Here is a 23,203-nt window from a genome sequence, read left to right as displayed (position 1 = left end):
ATGATTCTAGTGTACTCCAGCCTATCAATGAACTCATAAAATTGCTCATCCTTTATAAGGTTTGCAGTTTCTTTTAAAAAAGTGTTTTTGCATTGTATTTGCATTATAATTGTGTTATGCTCTTGATATTTACAACATCTGGGGTCAGAGAAAATGACTGCCCTTGGTGATTTGGTGGGGGATGGATGTGAATGCTCTTCTCACTCTCTCTAGCTCTTCTCCTGGTGAGTGGAGTAGTTACTCGTTTGGTAAGTGGTTGGTGGAGAACCATTTCTTATTAAGAGGTTTTCTGCTTCTCAGGGTAACCTTCTAAATATGAACCTCTTAACATCAAATAATTTCTGGTAATGAATGCTCAAATAATGAGTATCTTTTGACTTAATCCACCTTTTTTCATTATTACTGCCACTTATCTAATGAAGGCGACTTCCATCTCTTGCCTAGATGATTGAAACATCTCCCTCAAGCTTTCCATCCCATTTTTTATAGTAAGTTATCATATCTTAAAGTTAATACTCTTTTTAAACTTCAGTCTCTTCAGTAACTCTCTTATAGGCCATTATGATAAAGTCCAAATTCTTTGACGATTTGTAATTTACTAGGCCTTCAGTAATTTGACCCCTCCCTCTTTCTAATGGTTCATCTTGATCTTGCTATAATCAGTTCTAGCTAAGTGATGAGTGCTCTAACTTCTAGGAATTTACTCTTACTCTGTTTGGAACATTCTTCCTCTTCTTTTCAATCTCTTCTCTTACTTCCCTCCCCTCGAGCCTTTATCTGGATGATGCTTATTCAATATCTTTAGGTCTCAGATGTCACTTTCCCTGAAAGTTGTCCCTAACCTTTCAAGGTTAGGCTTTCTGCTAGTTGTGTTTTCTACGACCATGCTGTGTTTATCCCTACTCTAGTTCTTACTATATAGTATTTGCTCACCAGGGTTACCCTTTAGGTGGTAAACTCTGTGAAGAGCTGAGTGAAGGAGTACTTTCAGCTCTGCTCTGAACTAGCGTTTATGACCTTCAGTTAAGTCTGCCAGTCTTCCTGGGTCTCAATTTCTCATCTGTAAAGTGCAGTAATTTCGTTAGATGACTTCAGAGTGTTTTTTCAGCTTTAAAAAATCCTGCCTTCCAAAATTCAGTTTCTTTCCTGTGTCCATTTAATTTGCAGTTGCTGCATTTGAAACAAAGCTCATCTGATTTGCCTAATTAAACAATTAAAGAGTAACAAGAAGCTTTATACTTTCTCCTTGAATGAGTGCCAGTTCTTTTGTTGCTGTTTCCTTCTTGCTGATGGCATGGGGCCATTTTTGAATATAAGCATATTGTTACTCATGCACAAGGGCTTTTAAAGTATCAAGTATTTGTCCTTTGCCAGGTTTCCTTTTCTCAGCACAAGTTGAAGCACAGTATCCATGCCTTTTCCCCTTGTTCGTTACTGTCTCAAATACCCTTTTACCCAGTAGTATTTGCTGTTCACGCGGGCTAACAGAATGCAGTTGATCCTGAAAGGCAGCACTCCCCCGTGGTGTTGCGAGTGACTGAACTGTAATTGGAGATGTCATTCCTGTGATCTTTATATATAACATTGGAATTTCATTCATGTGCATCTTGACATTCTTTTGGAAGTTGCCAAAGCTGGGCACTAACGGTGTGAGATCAGTGTCTGGAAGCAAAGAAGAAAGCAAGCCATCATGCAGACTTGGCGGGAGTTACTTCTGCCTTCTAGAGCCCAAATTACTTATGCTTCCTTCCTTTTCATGCGTTAGAGTGTATTTCCTTTGGAAGTATAACGAAGTTATGTTTTCTATGGAAAACTGAATTTTCTTTAGTGGATTGTCATTGTCGATCACACACACACATTTGTCTGTGATTGTATTGAACTGTTAGCATTACCTAGGGAATTACTTGGTCTCTGGCAGTAGGACAGAATAACTTGGAAAGCTGTCTGGCCACTTTACTTGTTTCCCAGGTCTGAGCTCTCTGTATTGCCAAGTGTTACTTGGTTACTGTGTAATTGTGAGTAGCTGTGGGAGAGTAGCAGTCATATTGGACTTGAAAGCGGAATACCACTGGATTAGAGTATTGTTGGTTTACTAGGTCTGGATCTTTAGGCAGAGTATTTGACCTTTTTTGTTTAGAACAAACCTCTGGGGTTTTTTTAATCAGAAAAATAATCCAGTTCACAAAACGCTGAGAGACTAGGTAAAGTCTGTCCCAAAATGGTGTAAATCATAGATTGCACAGACAAATTTTAGATATGTTGATATCGGAAAAACTTTGTATCTTCAGAAGTAAGAGTTTTATATCTGTTAATGCTGCCCAAAGTAGAGTTGGCTTTCTTAAAACCTGTGATTCCCCATATTGCCTTGTTTGAGTCTTTTCTCTATCTTGAGAATCTATAATTCAGTATATTCTCTTGCTGAAAGAGGGTATTGAGTCTCTTTTTTTGGTTAATTCTTTTCATCTTGGGATGGTATGTTAGTGTATTATTAGTTATCTATTGCTGTGGAACAGATTACCTCTAAAACTTAACAGCTAGAAACAACAGCCATTTATTATCTCATAGTTTCCATGGGTCAGGATTCTGGGTGTGGTCTAACCAAGTAGTTCCCATGGGGGTCTCTCACGTGGCTGCAGTCAAAGTGTTACCGGGGTAGTCAGTACAAGGTTTGACTGGGGTTGGATCTGCTCACCTAGGTGGTTGTTGTCAGGCTTCAGATCTGTTTCTAAATTCACTCCTGAGGTCTCTTCATAGGGCCACCTCACCTCCTGACAGTAGTTTCCCAAGAGTAAGAGAAAATACCTGTAACTGAAGCCATGATCTTTTTAGAATCTCATCTCAGAAGTGACATGCTATCACTTCTGCTCTGTTCTGTTCCTTAGAGATAAATCAGATGTCCTGCCTACACTGAAGGGAAGGGGCTGGTTGTTGAGGTAGTAATACCAGGGATTAGGGCTCATCCGGGGCTGTCTGAGAGGCTGCCTGTGGCAGGTGGATTACATACAGCCTTTGGGTGGTGAAGCAGAGTCAGGGTGGACTTGATTTCTAGTTTTGTAATTCTGAGTTATATTTAGTTATTTTTTAATGTTCTCAAGTGGAAGTAGTTTTTCAAATTTGTTGGCGCCCATTCTAAAGCCTGTTTCACCAGACTGATCAGTGTTAGCATAATGAAAATGAGTGTGTTTTCTTTAGCCCCCTTGCCTGAACTGTAGAAATGGTTGTGTAGAAGATAAGCCTGTTTTTTTAGTTTTTGAAGCTGTCAGAGGGAATAAAATCAGGTACCTTCAACATATCTTTTATTTTATAAGACGATAATTATATCTTATGTTGAAAAAGTTTGCAAGGTACTTGATAGCTTATAACAGCAACACTTTCTCTGCCATTATTTAAGCTTCACAGAGATTCCAAGTACATGGCATTATGAAGTAGATTGTAGGTAATCACTTTTTGATCAGATAAGAAATAATATCACGATTGTTCATTTTTTCTAAGGAAGTACATGGCATCATGGAGTAGATTGTAGGTAATCACTTTTTTTTTTTTTAAGATTTTATTTATTTATCAGAGAGAGAGAGGGAGAGCGAGCGAGCATAGGCAGACAGAATGGCAGGCAGAGGCAGAGGGAGAAGCAGGCTCCCTGCTGAGCAAGGAGCCCGATGTGGGACTTGATCTCAGGACGTTGGGATCATGACCTGAGCCAAAGGCAACTGCTTAACCAACTGAGCCACCCAGGCATCCCGGTAATCACTTTTTGATCAGATAAAAAATATCATGATTGCTTAGTTTCTCTAAGGAAGATTTTTAGGAATTTAAGAAATCATTGTTTTTTGAGTAGCCTGCTTAGAACCAATTGTTATTAAACTGAAATAAATGTAGGCTTCCTTGTATTTCCCTGTCTTTTCTTAAAAACCAGATCTCCCTTCTGCGGAAAAGTAGCTTGGCAGAGAAGAGCGAGCAGGGGGCATGAGTCAGTATATCTGTTTTAGTCCTAGCTTTGCCCTTTAATATATGTTTGACCTTGGTATGTTCTCTCACCCTTTCTGACTTCAACTTCCTCTATTATGTTTTCTTCCAACTTAAAAATCCTACTCAATTTCTTTCTTCATCTAGGACAGTCTTGGGGGTAACAGCAAGACAGCCATGGTGGCCACTGTCAGTCCAGCAGCTGATAACTATGATGAAACCCTTTCAACTCTGCGGTATGCAGATCGAGCCAAGAACATCGTGAACCATGCTGTGGTGAATGAGGATCCTAATGCACGAATTATCCGGGATCTTCGGGAAGAAGTAGAAAAGCTCCGAGAGCAGCTAACCAAAGCAGAGGTATAAGGCACAGCCAAGCCACACATTGTGGGTCTAGGAAAATCTAGAATTTGAATTTTCTTCCTCTTAGCTGTAAGTGATAAGTACTCCACTTAGAATTTTTGAGTTTCCTATAGGAAGAGAAACTTGAGATGAGTAATAAGTAAAGACAGATAGTCATAGTTGAAATTTATATAGAGTTTTTACTGGTGTGAAAGGATTGAACAGGAAGAGAGAATAAAGGGAATTGAGAAAATGTTTCTTTCCACAGTATAGGCAGGAGACAAGAAAGGAGAGGTATAACTAAGAATAAGGGAGAGAGGGAGAGAGATGCTTAAAACACAAAGTATGCAATTTTAGTGCAGAAAAGACTAACTGGAAGAGGACTCAAGCAGATACTTGTATCATTTGTTTACTGGTTGAAGGAAGGCATCTTAATAACCTAGTTTTTCCATGTTGTGGTTTAATTATGTTTGTAGAAAAAATATTTTATAGCAGAAATACTCATCTGTTTAGGGATGCCTGGGTGGCACAGCCAGTTAAGTGTTGGACTCTTGGGTTTGGCTCAGGGTGATGGGATCGAGCTCCATATTGGACTCTGTGGTCAGTGGGGAGTCTGCTTAAGATTCTCTCTCCCTCTCCCTCTGCCCCTCCCACTCATGCTCTCTCTCTCAAATAAATAAATAAATCTAAAAGAAAGAAAGAAAGAAAGAAATACCCATCAGTTTAGAGGTGCTCTATTTCTACTACCCTTTGTATATTCTGTGATGTATGGTGTTTATGTTCCTTTACTGAATTTGAAACATGTACAGTTCTAACCTACAACCAGATGCTCATCCTCTTTTTCAAAATTGGAATAAAATACCAGATTCAGGATCTGTAGTTTAATTAGCATTCTATTCCCATGATTAGCCCTGTGGGACTCTTTCCTGGGTTTGGGACCATAGCCCTTTTCTTTTTTACAACCTGTTTGCTGGTAGTAAGTTGATAAATTACATGGTCAAAACAATTGTCTTGGTCATATTTTTGCCCCTTGAAATTTATCTTGTTTTTACAGTATAATTTTACAGTTCATCAGGATTCTTTGAAATTTTGTTTCCATCTTCCTGGTATTAATACTACTGTTCAGTTTACAACATGTGCAGATTTCATCTGTATATACTTGAATCAATACCTGAAGTCATGAGTAGAGATTAGCATGAATCCTATGTATGAGTCTAGATATACGGTCCTATTGGGATTTAAAAAAATAAGCCATTGAGAGCCTAAATGTTCTGTCTCTCTAAATGTAATTAGATCTTGAGGTGCCTGGGTGGCTCAGTCATTAAGCATCTGATTTCAGCTCAGGTCATGATTTCAGGGTCCTGGGATGGAGCCCTGCATCAGGCTCCCTGTTCACTGGGGAGCCTGCTTCTCCCACTCACACTTGCCCTGATTGTGTTCCCTTTCTCGCTGTCAAATAAATAAATAAATCTTAAAAAGAATAAATGTAACTAGATCTTCACAGTGACAGTAGGTTGGAAGAACACAGGTGAGTCTTCCTTTCAAGCCTACCTTGGCTAACTGAATGAGCTTGTGGGATGCACAGAGTCTGGTTGCTGTTTGTCAGTCGCATTCATCGTTCTGGCTTAGGTAGATCAGAGAGCTTGGTGAATTATAGAGCTGAGAGCAGCCAGATTGTTACTATTATCCTTTTGGATTTAGTTAATGCTTTCTTCAGGGCATGGTACAGACATTTCATGAAATAAACATTTTCTTATAGGCAATGAAATCTCCAGAACTAAAAGACCGACTAGAAGAATCAGAGAAGCTAATCCAGGAAATGACTGTGACCTGGGAGGAGAAACTGAGGAAAACCGAGGAGATTGCACAGGTTCGTGCTTCCTGATTAAAGCAAGAGAAAGCTCGTGGCAGTTTGTGCAATGCAACTTATGGCGTTTCTGGTTCCTTTTTTGATTTTTGGCTTTGAAGATGGCAAATCTAGCACCAGTAATAAGAAACTAGATCCAAGAGTCTATTTCACAAAGTTAATTTGAAGGCTAAAGAAGACATAATTATAATTAATAGTTTATTATGTAAGAAATATACTTAGAGACATAAACATTTTTTAAATGAAGTAGCTACTTTGTAGTCTCTGACTCTAAACCCCCAATTCTATTAAGTGCTTTGCAGTCCTAAGGAACTTAACCTTATTACAAAATTATTAGTGGCAGATACTCGGTTATAAACCTCTGGCTTTATTATGACAACTTAATAAAAGTAATATGAAATACCTAAATCTGAGTTATCTATTGTGTTTAAAATTCTTAATAGAGGTAGAGTTGTGCAATTTTAGGGTGGGAACCTTAGCATTTGGAAAGAATCCTAAATGTCCAGTTGTCTACTTAGTAAAAGACTTGTTCCATGGCATTCCTTTTAGGTAGGTATTCAGCCTGTTTTAGAAATATACATGGTATGTGGAGGCCAGCCCCCTGTCGAGCGATCTTTTCATGATTGGACAGCTCTGATGACTCCAATAGTAGCTATTTAATCAGAATCTTTTATTCTTTCATTTACGTTCATGGTCCTTAGTTTGTTCTTCAAAGCTAAGAGAAGGGGTGTTCCACATGCATACAGTAAATGAGAGTAATAATAGCAAATATGTATTAGGTACATGTGTTGGGCCCTATGCTAAGTACTTTTAAATGCAGTATTTTATTTAAGCCCCCAACAGTCCTACAAGACAGGGACAGTCATTACCCAGATATTTAAGGTAACCTCTGCCTTCTTCCGCTCCTTTTCTAAAGTTAAAAATCTCTAGTGTTTTCAACTGTTCCTCATATTAGTAAATACACAGAACTTGCTACTTTTGTCACCCAGCAGGTTCCGTCTTTAAATGTGCTTCCCAGAATCAATGTGTACATCAGATATTGTAGGATGGTACTACTATTATGTAGCATAAAGTGGATGTCATATTAGTACAGACTAATTTTTATATGTTTTTTATTATCATCATTTCCAAAATAGATAATAACAGGAGAAGAATATAATGGATTCACTTGTGGCATCATCCAGTTTCACTGAGATCAACATATGACCATCTGGTCTTATCTGTTTCCCAACATTGAGTTATTTTAATGCATATCCTTCAAATTAGAAGAGAATAGTCCAGTGTATGAACTTTATTTCTCATTTATACTTACTTTTTGTTTTTCACAAATTGTAAGTCAGTCTAATAATTACCCAACTTAAAACTAATTTGTGTGAGCCTTTTTGAGCTACTCCAAAAGTAAACATTGACTTTGAAATGGTATTGTATTTGCATTGCTTTGCTGATGGAAGGCAGGGTAGGTCTAAGTGAAATTGCATTGCTAATGCTGTTAAATTGTTATCATTAGCATCTTTCCTTACTTAACTGTTCTCTTCCTCCATCCAGTGTCCCTTTTAAGGAGGGTGCCTGATTTTATCCAACACTTCATTTAACACCTTATCTTTGCAAGCCTTCAGGCTTTCTGCTGCTGAGCTTGCGTCTCTTCTCTCCTGGAAAAAGACCTGGTCTGTTGGTCACTGACCTTTTTTCAGAAGACACTAGCATTTCCCAAAATGCATTTCTGGCGGTATAGCCACCAGTTGTTAATAAGTCTTCTGGGAAGAAAAATGGTCCATGGTCAGGTAACTTTGGGACAGTATCCCTAAAAATAGCAGAATCCTCAGGCTGTAATTCAGTTGTACTGCAAACTTACTATGTGGCCCTAGTTAAATGACTTAGTTTTTCTTGTCTTTCCTCAGAATCAAAGGCTTTTGGTGGCTATGACTCATTATCACTTGCTATTTATGTGCTGTCAAAGACACACTGCTCTGCCCCTATTCATATACCTTAATCTTAGACTACTGGTTGCAGGAGTCTATATCCCCCTCTGTGTATACCGTTGTATATCGTTTGGATTCAGAGACAGGTAGTCACAAAGAAGAAAGGTTCATATTCTTAGGAAAATAATACTTGAATGCATATGCATTTTTTATTTTGATACATTCACAAGACTGACATTTTGAGCGCTCACTGTGTATGACGCACTGTGCTAGGTGTTAGGAATGTATGGGATCCCTGCCTTCATAGAGAAATAGTCAAGTAAACAAGTATGAGTTACCAAGTATGAGAACAAGTATGCTTCAGATGGAAGAGACAGGTGTAAAATCTGTTCATCTAGGGAGCGCATTCTTGACCCTTTCAGGAATCTGGAAGAGTTCCATATAACTCTTTGAGAGTATATAAGCCTTTGAGAGTAGGAACCATAAGACATGAAGATGGAGAGGAAGCGGGCCAGATTGAGGGCCTATGGACTTTGTTGAGGGAGTTGGCTTTTATCCTGGCTGGGGATTCACCGCGGCTGTCGGGCAAGAGAGTGTATTAAAAATTTGGCCTCATGGAAAGATCACATTTGGTAAAACAGGTTTGCTCAGATGTACAGAATTAAATGAGAGAGACAAATTTAAGATGTTAGGTATTTTCAAGAGTAAAAATTGAGAACTCAGTAGAATATTTGGTTGCTATTGGTAATGCCTTTATTTCTCAAAATAAAGTTGTAGTTAACAAGATAAAATAACATATAGTTTGGGAAGAGAAAAAAATGCAGTGATCTATAATACCAGGTCCTAAGAACCTACTTTAATTATACAGTTATTTAATAATTATTCCAATGTATGACCTTTTATATCTTGCTGTATCAATAGTTATGGAATTAATAGCTCTCTAATACATTTACAGGAGCGACAGAAACAGCTTGAGAGTCTTGGAATATCTCTTCAGTCTTCTGGGATTAAAGTTGGGGATGATAAATGCTTCCTTGTTAATCTGAATGCTGATCCTGCTCTGAATGAACTTCTGGTTTATTATTTAAAGGTGAGGTAACAGACTTTGCTACCATTTCCTGCAGCAATATAGAACAGTGTTTCATAGTATTTTTTTAAACTTGGAGAACCATGCTTATTCCAAAATAATGAGAATTAGCAAATTGTTTAAATTGAAGTATAGAAAATCTTGAGTTTCTGAGATAAATTTCCCTTTTTATTTGATTTATTTTTAAGATTTATTTATTATTTTAGAGAGAGAGATAGAGTGGATGTGGGGAAGGGGCAGAGGAGAGGGAGAGAGAGAATCTCTAGCAGACTCCCTGTTGAGCACAGAGCCTGACGTGGGGCTCCATCCCACAACCCTGAGATCACCACCTACGCCAGAACCAAGAGTTGGATTCTCAACCAACTGAGCCATCCAGGTGCCCCTGGGATTAGTGGCTCTTTTTAGTCTTCGAGTGATATAATTTAACCTAGTAATACAAAAAATAATATTCTGATGTTATTTTCAAGAAATTAAGTAACTGTAGCTACTATTATTGACTGTGATTTATACCAGGGAGTTAAGTAGGTAACTTTAAAGCTTAAAGAAGGACTTTTAGAACTAAATGATTTATTAGTAAATCATTCGTGGTTTATATGAAGCACACCTTTTTGTGAGTGGTTAGATTATAAAAAGAAATGTTTATTTATTATTTTAAAGGAAATGTAAATGGAAGTTATGGTATAGGGCCACCTACTATGAATTTTGTGTTTCCAGTAATTTAGGAAAATTTAAGAATTTGGATTATCAACTTATAAAAAAAAAGAATAGGTCACTTAGAGACCAAGAGGGTCAGAGTATGGAACAGAAAAAAACCCAAATAATGATATACACTGAAACCTGAAATTGTGGGACATATCAGGGAGGCAAGAGACAACTTTAGAATGAGCCGGAATCCTGAGCCACTGCATAAATTATGAGGAGCTCACAATCGCCTTGTCATGCCAACAGCATAAATAAATTAGGTAATTTATAGTCCTATTATTAGGACTATATGATTCTGACATGTGGTTAATAAATACTAGGAGGAAATCCCCCTCTCTTATACTATAGGCACTTATATAGTAGGTTTAACTAAGATGACTAGGAAGTTAAAGATGAGCTGGTAAAGTGTTTACTGTTGTAAAATTAAAAAAAACAAACAAACATGTGGCTTCGTGTCTAGGAAGACTAAAGGATTTATGGCACATTGGCTAGTTTCCCAGTTTTGATCAGAGATATCCTGGCATAATTAGTTGGTGTTATTTTGATAACGCCCCTTATTAATGAGTATCTGATGCCATGTTTTATTATGCTATGAATTAAATCACGTTTTTGATACATATAGCTTGTGTGTGCTCTCAGATTTTTGTACTCGGGTGGGAGCAACATGAGAGTAGCAGGGAGATGACCTGTGTTTTTGTCTGGATGTGTGATCTCAAGTCCATTGCCCCCTCTGGTCTACAGACTCCTCTATAAATGGACGCTTTGTCTGGCTACCTCACAGGGTTCCTGTGAAGATTAAATGAGAATTGATATATACAAACACTATGTGAACAGAAGCAGTACATACAAATATCAAATATTGCGCATTTATTTGATGCTCTTTGTGGTGTCTTACGTATATTATCCTTGTCTGTTGAAAAAAGAAGTTTAAATGATCACATCCTGTACTGTGTTTCTTAATAATCGTGGCAGCATTTTGCATTAGGGTTTCAGCTGTAGACAGTCATATGCTTCAGGAGAGATGCAGTATAGAATAGGACTCAAATATTCTGCCCTTTTTATTTCTCCGAACTCTGAATTCTTTTTCTTTCTGATGTGATGAAGTTCAAATTGGAACACACAAACACATACGCCCAACAAGAAAAAAACCTGATTCATATCTGTTCCTTAACTATAAAATTAAACAAAGAAACTATTTAAAGATTTTTGGAGAGTAGTCAAAATATTTCTGGTCATCTCGTGTGGAGGTGTCGGGATTCTGTTTCAGATTGTGTGGTCAACCCTGTTTTGGCAGAATTTGAGGCAGTGTTGATTTCTTGACTGCCCAAGCGCACCCCATGACAAAAGCATATTCATGACCAAGCACATTCAGAAGGATGATCTCAGTCCAAGAACAGTTTTTTGCTTCAGTAAAGTGATACCATGATGTGGGAAGGAGGAATTTGGAGGCTGAGCGTTTTGTTTTGTTTTGTTTTACTTTCTTCTTGCCTTTGAATTCCGAAATCAATTTAGGTGCTGGGCGGATGACTTCACATCTCGGGGTGATTTTCAGCACCCCATCTATAAAATGAGGGCACTAGATTAAATGGTCTCTAATGTTTTTTCTGGTTCCAAGTGGTCTGAGTCTCTTCCAGAACAGAATCCTCCATTTATTTGTTTGGTCTGGAACTGGCAGGGTAGGGTATGGTGGCCAAACCATAGATGGAACTTAACTCCTGAGATGATTTCGCATCTGATTTGCATGCATGGGCAGTCTCTGCCTTGCATGGCTTCAACACACACAAATTCCAGTTACCACAATTTAGTAAATAATGTTGATGCCACTGCTGTTCATGAGATTCTACATATGCAGCCAGAGAAACTTAGTGAGGGTGAACTTACTGATGTAAGTTATGAAAGTGTGACGAGAAGGATGAAGATGTCCCAAAGGGAGTGACACCAGAGAACACTTCCCATTGAAGGAGCCCTTGGAGGTATTTTGTAGCATCTGGACACAGAGGTTAAAATGGTAGATGCTTAGAAAGGAGTATCACAGTTTGCCAAGGAACAGAAAGCATGCTCACTCCATATTGTAAGTTATATACCTATACAGAGAAGAAGAAGGCAAGCAGTATTCAAACTACTCTTGATAAGTTATTCACAAAGAAAATATTTTAAATTTCAATGTGTCTAATATTCTAAATTATAGTAAACTAAATAGTTTTACTGTTTTTTCATTTCCTTATATATTGTAGCAATAAGAGAATTCTTAATGTTTTTACAGACATTTAAGAAAGTCACAAAATAGGAGCACTTGGGTGGCTCAGTTGATTAAGCCTCTGCGTTTGGCTCAGGTCATGATCTCAGGGTCCTGGGAACCTGCATTAGGTTCTCTGCTAAGCAGGGAGCCTGCTTCTACCTCTCCCTCTACCTGCCTCTCTGCCTACTTGTGATCTTTCTCTCTCTGTCAATAAATAAATAAAATCTTTTTTTTTTAAAAAAAAGGTCATATAATTGTGGTTTTCCCCATTGATTATTAAGATCTCCTTGCAAAAAGTTATTTTTACAACTCTGTGTTCTCAGGTAAAGCAAGGATCACTTGTGATTCTGAGATGGTCTTGGAGACTTCTACCCAGTAACAGCCAAGCTTCTAGGGGGAAGCTTCTAGAGGGAAGAATTGCTTCCCCCACCTTAAAAACATGATGCTAGTTATACGCTTTGTTTTCTGAAGAGTTTTATAAACACTTACTAGAAAAAGAGGGGGGATCCGTGCCCAAATCCCAACATGTAGAGATGACCTCAGTTAGTATTTAATAGTTTTATCACTATTCTCTAGATCTATTCCTATATGTATGTCTTTGGATTTAGAGTGCTACATATTTTTACATTTCAGAAATGGTATCACAGTATGATTGATTCTCAGCATGCCTTGAATTATCCACCAAATCTTTCAGGAGGGCTATTTTGCTCATGCAGTTCTGGATCTACTCTTCACAAGTCAGCTATTAATGGCCTGGGAAACAAGGCTGATTCTACATAGATTTTACATACACACAGAAATTCTACAGATTTTACATAGACACACTCAGTAAGGATTCATACCTTGATAAGTGATTCAGCAGCAGCTTGAAAAGACATGTTGCTCATATCATTGAAAGTAAACCATCTGTTGGTATGTTGCCTAGTATTCAGTCGCTGACTGAGGGGTTCAGAATGGCCGAGGCACCAGCCAGACAGTGTTTCTGGAGCTGCAGGTTAGGTTTCAAGGAGCCCAAGATGAGTAAGATAGTTAGGGCACATTAGGAGTTCTTGGGTCGGCAGCAGTTGGACCCCTATGATTTAGGGCTTGAATTCATAAAAGATGGGCAGGTGCCTTCCTGCCTTTTCCACCTCAATTCTAGAACAGTTGTCTTTGGAGTCTTGGTTCTGTTAAGCCAGAATGACTTATTAAGGAATTTTGATTATTTAGATATGTGAGGAGTAACAAGTATTTTTCTTCTTAGTGCTCCTGATACTCACTTACCTTTTCCTTCAGAAATTATCTGAGGATGCTGATAAGTCTGAGGAACCTCATAGGCTTTACTAATATGCTGCTTTTCCTTCTTGTAGGCTCGGAAAAGCTTGCCCTGTGAAATACGTCACTAGTGGACAATTCCTGTCTCTTTTCATCTTCCTTTCTCTCCTCCCTCATTTTCACATCCCCTTCCTTCTCTGTCTCTTTCTCTTTGTCCTTTAGGATTTAGTGGATGAAAGGGAGATTCTTAAAAAAGCTGCATAAATAGTTGATTTATAAAGGAAGCAAGGTACTGTAATTCATAGAATAGTTAACTAATCATCTCCAGTGAAATTAAATTTAAATGGATGAAGAAAGATTAAAAAGCCATTTCTAGCCTTTGGCTGTTTCTGAGATTTTAAAATCTAGTATTTTATATTTGTTAAAGTTTTCCTGAAAACTAGTATACTTTAAGAATCATTATATTCAGGGATGCCTGGGTAGTGCGGTTGGTTGGCATCCAGCTATTGGTTTCAGCTCAGTCATGATCTTGGGGACATGGGCTCAAGCCCTGTGGCCTGTGTCGGGCTCCATGCTTGAGGCAGAGTCTGCTTGAGACCTTTTCTCTCCCTCTGCCTGCCGCCCCCCCCACATGCGCTCTCTTTCTCTCTAAAAATAAAAAAGGCATGTATCATATTGAGATGGAAAATCTACCACTGATTAACTTTATCTTATTTTGATTACCTTGTACTTTCATAGCACTTACTTATTAGATAAACCTCTGCACCAACCTATGATGTTTATTTTTTTCCTCATGAGTATTTTTATTGCATTGCTTAGAGCAAAATAGGAGGAATTTATCAAAAAGCTTATTGTCCAACTTGTTTAAACATCAAACAGTAAGGCTTTGGCAGATTGAGCTTTTAGGGCTCAATGTTTTAGATTCCAGCCAATCATCATCCAAATCAGAATAGATTATAACCTCAAATGAGAGATTTAAGTTGTCTCTGAGATTGTAAGCACCAGAATTGGGACTTTGTCTTTCTTTTATCTCTAGCCATTCAGTGCCCATCTTTTAATACATGTTCAGTGTAATATTTGTCGAAAAAGTGAAGTTTTTTTGGATTAGACCTTTATATGCTTGTGTTTATATCTTATCTCCAGTAATTTTTAATTTAGTCTATGACCAGATACTTAGTGTCTGCCATGTATCATATGCTGTGCTCTTTGTTGGCAAAGATGCAGGACTCCTGTCTAAATAAAGGGAAAAAACCATTTGTGCCACAGGTAGTAAAATGTGATACCCACTCTGAATATAATCAGGGTTCAGAGAAGGGAGAAGTAGGTGTCACTTAATGGTGAAACTTTCAAGTAGAAGATGAAGCTAGATCTGGGTATTTAAGACACTCTCATTTAGATGAAGGGAAGAAGAAGCATTTCAGGCAAAGAGAACAAGAGCAAGGGCACAGATGGGGGCCTGAACCTGTGTACAGCTGGAGATATGCTCAAACTCCAACCTGGAATATATAGCTCAGGGCTTACCTCCACTTCTACCAAAGTCACTATTAGGACTCTTTCTAGAATTTCTGACAGGAGGAGAAAAGAGATTATACATGGAAATGGCCTAAGCCAAGTGTTCTGGGGGATTTTTCCTTCTTTTTTAGGTGGTCCTGGGCCCTTTTTCTCTGTAGACTTTGTTTTGTTTTAAGATTTTATTATTTTTAAGTAGTCTTTACATTTTATATGGGCTTGAACTCAAAACCCTTAGAGTCAGGTGCTCCTCCAGCGAGTCAGCCAGATACTTTTTCCCTCCTTTTGGAACTTCTTTCCACCATGGGATTGGTTTTGTAAAGACAGGGTGGGAAGAACCAAAGTGGGTAATGGAGATAGGCATGAGATAGATTCCTCAGGCCTGCTACTGACCATCATAAAACATTACTTACAGTTTCTACACAGTCAAGTCTTGTTCTCCAGATTAGAAAAGTCTGGGGATTAGCTGGGAAGCCTCACCCAGTAGTGGGAAGTAAAGGTTTATGTGGCATGTCCTCTGTATTATGTATACTCCTTGGGGATTGGATAGGATACCATAGGACAGCTCCATCCCAGCTCCATGTTGCCTTAGAAACACCACTGCAGTATAGTTGAGTGAAGAAGCCCCCAGAAGAGGGGAAATGAAAATACTAGTGGGGAGGGGCCCTTTTTATGAGATTGAGGTCCCAGAAGAGATGGGAAGCACTGGGACCCACAACATAATTAGAAGAGTTACCAGCAAAGGAGAGAGAGAATTGTCTTCCTTTGAGTCTGAAGGAAGTGATTATTCATTTATTTTTCTTTTGAATTTATCTAATGCCTAATTGTGCCACACCTGTGTTAAGTGATTGGATTACAGTGCGGAGTGGGTCAAACTGTTCTCTGCTTTTTTCCAAGCTAGCGGTGTAGGTAGATACTGAGCCCCAACAGTCAGTGCTAAGTAAGGAATTGAAATAGGAGAGTAATGGGATGGTTGATTCTGATGATCAGTTCGGGATATATCTCTGAGAATGTGCCCTTTAAAGGTGAGATAGAAGTGATAAGAAACTACCAATATCAAGGTCGGGGGAAACATTTCAGACCAAGGAAACTGCCTGTGTGCTCAAAGGACTGAAAAAAGGCTACGTGGCCTTATCTTGCTCCAAGAGCAGGGGGAGTGGCAGGAGCTAGAATAGGAGAGATAGGCAGGGCCACATCTCTGGGTGTTTTCTTTTTTTTTTTTTTTTTCCTTCAAGATTTTATTGAGAGAGAAAGGGAGAGAGCGAGCGTGCATAAGAGGGGAGAAGGTCAGAGGGAGAAGCAGACTTTCCATGGAGATGGGAGCCTGATACAGGACTCGACCCAGGGTCTCTGGGACAATGTCTGGGACCTGAGCTGAAGATAGTTGCCCAACCAACAGAACCACCCCGGAGTACCTCTGAGTGTTTTTTGTAAGCCTGGATAAGAATTTGGAATTCATGGAAACCATTAGAGGGCTTTAAATAGGGAGATCACATGATCTGCCTATGTGCTGGTAGTGGATGGGGTTGGGGGGCGGTTAGGATTAAAAGTGGAGGAAATAGCAGGAGGTGTATCCCTGTAGTAGAGCAGGGTGTGGTAGATGAGGGGAAATAAGCCAATTCCGGATATGTTTTGGAGGGACAGTCTATAGGGATGTTCAGACTGACTTGGGCCCAGGGGTAGGCTGGTAAGGGAAGGACAGGACTCTATAGCATCTAAGCTTTTTAGCGGACTAACTGGGTGGTGGCAGTAATCACTGCCCTGGAAGGGACTAGATTCATTGGGTGGGGTTGGGGAACAAAAGTTCTGCTTCGGGCTTTTCACTTTGAAATGTCTCCAGACACTCAGATGTCATTTAGAATGACATTTAGATGCTTTGAAATGGCTTTAAGCAGGGCAGCTGGGTGACTCAGTCGATTAAGAGTGTGACCCTTGATTTCGGCTCAGGTCATGATCTCAGAGTCCTGAGATGGAGCCCGTTATCAGGCTCTGGGCTCAGGGGAGAATCTGCCTGAAATTCTTTTCCCCTCTGCCCCCGTCTACTCCTCCCTCAGCTTGGGAGTGCGTGCACTGGCTTACATACATACATACATAGATAAGTAAGTAAATACATGCACACATACATACACATACACAAATAAAAGTAAAACCTTAAAAAAATGTCTTTAAGCATCCAACTAGGTAAGAAATAATGGTTAGTGAGACTAGAATAGTGGTAATAGAGGCAGGAAAATAATGGAACTGAAGTCTAGCTTCTGGCTGGTGATTTAAAGACTGTAGCCTTCAAGAGGGGTCTGAGGGCCCAGAGGGGGTCGTGCAGGGCCAGCCAAGAAGGTCCTTGCCTTCACACAGGACAGAAATCAAATGGAAGCCAAGAGGAAGAGAGCGGAGTTTACCGAAGACCTAGGGAGAGTGCAGATACAGACAAAGCACCTGTTAAACTCAGAACGCAAAGGAGAATGTCCTCTTTGCTTGGGGCCTGGGGTTTTTATTGAGGATAGTGTCTTATCAGGCATCCAGTAACAGAGAGGAGTGTTTAGGTGTCCTCGGTAAGCCACTTATGCCCTGGAGCCAGAGATCTTAGTGAGTCAGTGGTTTTGGTCACTCCTTAGGTGGTATTGTGCTGGTAGATTCCAAAGAAGTCATTAACTCCTTGACCTTTACAAGGAGAACATACATTATTTGTTCTATAGGTATGTGTGGGTGGGGCATGGGGGGCTGTTGTAAGCCCTTGCAAGAGTAGAGGCAGGAAAGGAGCAAAAATAGCAGTTTTTAATTGGGGTCCTTTTAGTTTCCCTGTTTCAACAGTATTTAATACCCATGCAACTTGATAAAGTCATCATGATCAGAGGTCAGCCTTCCACTGACCAGATCTAATTCCCTGCCTGCTTCTCTGTGGCCTGGGAGCTAAGAATGGTTTTTACATTTTTTAAATGGTTAAAAAAATTAGAAGAATCACAGTATTTCAGACATGTGAAAATTATATCCAGTTCAGATTTCAGTGTTCATAAATAAAGTTTTACTGGAAAGTAGCCGTACTTGTTATTTGTGTGTTGTCTGACCATCTTCACACTACTAGGCAGAGTTGAGTGGTTGCATATGGCTTGCAAAGACTAGCATATTTTGTGTCTGACTGCAGATCTAGGTGTATGAAAGGAGAAGGTGGCTTAGGGACACATCCCAGTGTTATCAGTGTTTAAGTATATACAGTCCTTAAGTGTTGAAGTGCGTAAGAGGGAGCTTGATTTTTATATCCGTTTCTCAGTTGTCAGCCAAAACAGCAAGGCTGGTGACTGTGGCTTCAAGAATTGAGTAATTGTGGCTCTACAGTAGGAACAACACAGCCATCATATCTTCTTTGAGGATTAGGGAGACCATGGGATTCATAAACTAATTTTAATCTTTTCAAACTCCTTAGATTTGAATAGCTTTTTATCTTTGTAGTTGATCATCTTGATTGAGACCGGGTTAAAGATGTACAACTTAAGTAACTGGTTTTCAGACCAGCATTTTTGGTGCATTATTGACTCATGCCTCATGCTCTGAGAGTAGTATAAATTTGGGATCAAGATTGCAATGGAAAATAATGTAATATAGCCATTAATATGAAACTATGGTTTTAGTTTTGAAAGGTATAACTCAACTTAGTGCATTATTCCTTATAAGGAAATATACCTTATAGAATATATTTCAGAGAAAGTCAGAAATTCCCCCTACCCCTTTCCATTTGCTTCAAAGAAACTTTTAGCTAATGTAATGGATCAACATAAGAGGGCTCAGAGGAGATGATTTCAGTTTTTATACATGTAAGAATACAGTATTAATCAGTGAGTTTGATTCTTTTCTAGGAACACACATTGATAGGCTCAGCAAATTCCCAAGATATCCAGCTATGTGGCATGGGGATTCTTCCTGAACATTGTATTATAGACATCACAGCAGAAGGCCAGGTCATGCTGACTCCTCAGAAGAATACCAGGTAATGTACTTTAATTAGTGTCAATGTCACAATAATTTTTAAGAGGAAGAAAGTACACTAGTTGTGGGTGTTATAAGCATGTTTGGCCTTTGCTTTTAAGTTCACTTAATGAAGCTATCCAGTTAGTTACCAAGACCTTTACATTGAACTTTTTAATAGCTCTTAAACCCATCTCTCCTCTCTATACTCACTACTGTGGCCTTGTTTAAATAAGACCCTCATCAAATCTTGATTGGAACTATGCCAACACTCTAATCTTTTTCCTGGGTCTCTTACCATACAGCCAGATGGCTTTTGACTAATTTTTATTTTATTTATTTATTTTATTTATTTATTTGACACAGAGAGAGATTTTATTTATTTATTTGACACAGAGAGAGAACAAGTAGGGGGAGCAGCAGGAAGGGGCGCGAGGGAGAAGCAGGCTCCTCACTAAGCAGGGAGCCTGATGTAGGACTCGATCTCATGACCCCAGGATCATGACCCCAGCCAAAGGCAGACACTTAACCAACTGAGCCACCCCAAACTTTCTACTATTTTTTATTTAAAATCCCTCACATCCCTCCTATTTGTCTCCTATTCCTCTGTGTCTGTTGTTCTTTTGGGCAACGGACTTGTATTTGACCTTCAAGACTAAGCTCTGCCGTTGTCAACTTTGGGGGAATTCCCTATTTGGTCTACATGAAGGGCCCCTAGTATATATTCCCTGTACACCTTATGCTTCCTCTTATGTTAAGACTTAATATTATTGTTTCTAAAAAACGTTATTTTTTAAGTAGTCTCCATGTCCAGTGTGCACCCTAATGTGGGGCTTAACTTCACGACCCTGAGATCAAGACCTGAGCTGGAATCAATAGTCGGATACATAACCAACTTAGCCACCTGAGCACCCTATCACACTGTGTTCTTGTGGGCTTTTAACCTTTATTATCGCAGTAGACTGTGAGCTCATTGAGGACAGGGGCCTTTCTTTTTTGGTTCTCTCTCCTTAGTATGTAATAGAATATAAGTATATATTATAAAATATATATTATAATATAGTATATAAGCACTCCATAAGTAATGAATGAAGAGATATAATATTATGTAAATTAAATGTTTCTCACTTTGCTTCCTTGAGCTGTGAAGCTGTTACTGCCCTGTTATATAATGGTCTACAACTGTTAATTGACTTAGAGTGATTCTTCAAATGTTGATTCATTTCATTATATGATACTGAATAATCATTAACATCATTACTAATCTTGGGGTGTCTGAGTGGTACAGATGGTTGAGCATCCCACTCTTCGTTTCAACTCAGGTCATGGTCTCAGGTCATGATCTCAGTCAGGGTTGTGAGACTGAGCCCCAAGTTGGGCCCACAATCAGTGGGCAGTGTGCTGGAGATTCTTTCTTTTCCTTTCCCTCTGCCCTTCCCCCTACTCCTCTACATGTGCTCTTTCTTTCTCTATTTCTCTTTCTAAAAATAAATAAGTCATGGGGCACCTGGGTGGTTCAGTCGGTTAAGCGACCAACTGTTGGTTTCAGCTCTGATCATGAGCTCACAGTCGTGGGAGCCTGTATCGGGTCTGCATGGCATCTGCTTCAGATTCTCTCTCCCTCCCCCGCTGAGTGCACTTGCTCTCTTTCTCTTTTTCAAATAAATAAAATTTTTTAAAATAAATCTTCAAAAAATATTATTACTAACTTATCCAAAAAGTCTTTAAATATTGGGAAACTATCCACCTCACAGTGAAGGATACAAATGAGGAAGAGGAAAGAACAGCAGGAGCTAGGCCCGGTACTCCCAGCCTGGGCATGCTATTCTCTTATTAAGTAGTCTTACTGAATAACAACCTCAGGCAAGGTTACTCTGAAGCTGTGATAAAATATGACAAAGCAGGCCACATAATAATTTTGTTTCAGCACAGACAAAAACCAAGGTCACTCTGTCACGCACCAAATACCAAATACTTTCTCTTGGCTGAGGTGAGTGATTACTTCTTTACCGGTCACAATTTTATTATAATCTTCATTCTAGTCTACCCTCTATAAATAAGATTTTTGTAGAATGCCCAATCATAAAAGTACTCCTGCCTTCTGAATACATCCAACATGTACAGAGCCCCCTTCTCTCAGACCCTTTGCCAACTCGTCTGGCTAAAGCCCAAATCCTGCAACAGTCCTTCCGAGCACACTGGTACTGAGACATCCCATGCTTCCTGCGACTGTCTCTTCTCCCTGTGCATGAATAATCAACCCAGCTTGTTCAGCTACAGGAATGCTCCTAGTGGTCTTTGAGTGGAGGACATTGACACAAGTTTCCAAACTTCTAATTCTCACTTGAAATTCACAGTTGGCATTTCCTCGCTTTGTCCATTTGCAGGAAAATGGCTGCCCTAGATACCACTTTATATATGTCTTTTGCTCAGGACAGTCGTCATACTCTGGTGTCAGTGAACACAGTGCTTTTTTATGTACTTCTCGTTTTGTCAACCTGAAATGTTTAAAAAGTTATGAAAGGTCAGAATTTTTAAAAAGTAGTAATTTTTATTGCTTCATCAAGGACATCCTCAAAGGAAACCTTTTTCAACAATTCTGAGTGCATGGCATGAGTGGTTCAGTGACTACTAATCATGTTTGGTGCCATTGCCTTGGTTTGTGCTAAAACAGCAGTTTTACTCATTGCCGGTATAAACGTCAACACGGTGAAAAGGGCAGGTTAGCATTATTATAAAAATAGCTTTGATCTTGGGGACCCCACAGAGACCACACCTTGAAAACTCTTATTATAACCATGCTTTTATTTATTAATTATGGCTTAATGGCTGTAGGTTTTAAAAATTAGCCTCTATATGTTTCTCTTTAATTGAACTCCTCATTATATTTAAGGGATTTGTGTCATAAAAGCTGAAATCTGCTAATTTTAGTAGGTTCCCTCTTGTTAAAATTTTTGAGTTCATGCTTTGAATAATCAGACTATAGGAGGACCAGTTACTTATAGTGTTTAAAAACCTACACATAGGGGCGCCTGGGTGGCTCAGTGGGTTAAGCCGCTGCCTTCGGCTCGGGTCATGATCTCGGGGTCCTGGGATCGAGTCCCATGTCGGGCTCTCTACTAGGCGGGGAGCCTGCTTCTCTCTCTCTCTGCCTGCCTCTCTGTCTACTTGTGATCTCTCTGTCAAATAAATAAATAAATAAATCTTTAAAAAAAAAAAAACCTACATGTAAGTGAAATCCGGATAGCCACAGTAGGATTTTGTGTATATGCATATATATATAAAGTAACTAACAATATAAAGCCAGTTAAGTGCTTTAGGATAGTACAGAAATAAGACACTATTCTTATACAGCTTTTACAGAGGAAGCAGAAACCAGCTGGGCTTTGAAAGCTGCATAGAACTTGGTAGGGGGATGGGGAGGAATGGGAACGCTGTTCTAGGTTGCAGGACTGGCATAAACCTGGTTTTGAAAGAAGAGTCAATTAAATTAATCATGTTTAGTGGACAGAACCTAAACTTTTTTTTTTTTTTTTTTTGGCTGGAGTTGAGAATTTGCTTGAGGGGGAAGAGAGAGAGGTAAACAGGGCTTCGTTTTGTAGGGCCTTAAGGGTCAAGATAAAGAACTTGACCTTTATCCCATATCTAAGCAAATGAGTCCTTCAGGAGGAAAGAGGCTTGATGAAACTGGTATTCCAGGAATATCAGTCTTACAATGGTATGTGTAAGTTCTGTTTTTTTCCCTGCACCTGCAAATTTTTCCCTTTATATCCTTCTATCCACCCCTCTGTTGAACTCCATTGTCAAGGTAAGTAGTCAGTGGGGTGCCTGAATGGCTCAGTGGGCTCAGGTCATGATCTCCGGGGGGGTGGGGGGGGGTGGTCTCTGCTCAGCGGGGAGCCTGCTTTCTCCTCTCTTTCTGTCTGCCTCTCTGCCTACTTGTGATCTCTCTGTCAAATAAATAAATAAAATCTTAAAAAAAAGATAAGGAGTCAAGTGGACCCTATAAATCTTTTATATATTGATAGGATATGAATGTTTTTCTGTGCTCTAGGAAGTTACAGAAGAATTTAGCACAGGTCTCATTTTTTCTATTTCTAGAGTCTAGTTGGTTGCTTAGCTCTTATTATTCATGTAGATTGGACATACTCATTTGAGTTGTAATGTACACTGCTCCCAGCTTTTTCTTATTGACTATAATCACTTCATATTTACTCCTTAATATGCTATATAACAAGTTCGGAATTGTGAAAAATAGAGGATAGTAATTTATTATACTTAGTACTGTAAGCATTTCTCAGCAGAGAAGTAAATACAAATAGTGAAATTCACTGAGGGCAGGAGAATTGATTATTTTGGGGAAT

General features: G+C 39.1%; 1 protein-coding gene across 5 annotated transcripts in view; it reads left to right on the top strand.

The window, feature by feature from the left end:
* KIF13B (kinesin family member 13B) overlaps positions 1 to 23,203 on the top strand; it is a 200,073-nt gene that overhangs the window by 89,057 nt on the left and 87,813 nt on the right. For all 5 annotated transcript variants that reach the window (XR_014310662.1, XR_014310663.1, XR_014310664.1 and 2 more), the window contains 4 exons: positions 4,111 to 4,323; positions 6,065 to 6,175; positions 9,047 to 9,181; positions 18,731 to 18,861. Coding sequence is in view for 2 of the 5 variants with exons in the window: in XM_082726865.1 (XP_082582991.1) it covers positions 4,111 to 4,323; positions 6,065 to 6,175; positions 9,047 to 9,181; positions 18,731 to 18,861 (590 nt within the window). In the remaining 3 variants the exon portion in view is untranslated. The remainder of the gene's footprint in view (positions 1 to 4,110; positions 4,324 to 6,064; positions 6,176 to 9,046; positions 9,182 to 18,730; positions 18,862 to 23,203) is intronic.

Source organism: Mustela nivalis (genome assembly GCF_964662115.1).
Source record: "Mustela nivalis genome assembly, chromosome: 4".
NCBI lineage: Eukaryota > Metazoa > Chordata > Mammalia > Carnivora > Mustelidae > Mustela > Mustela nivalis.
This window is presented reverse-complemented; position numbering and strand designations above follow the sequence as displayed.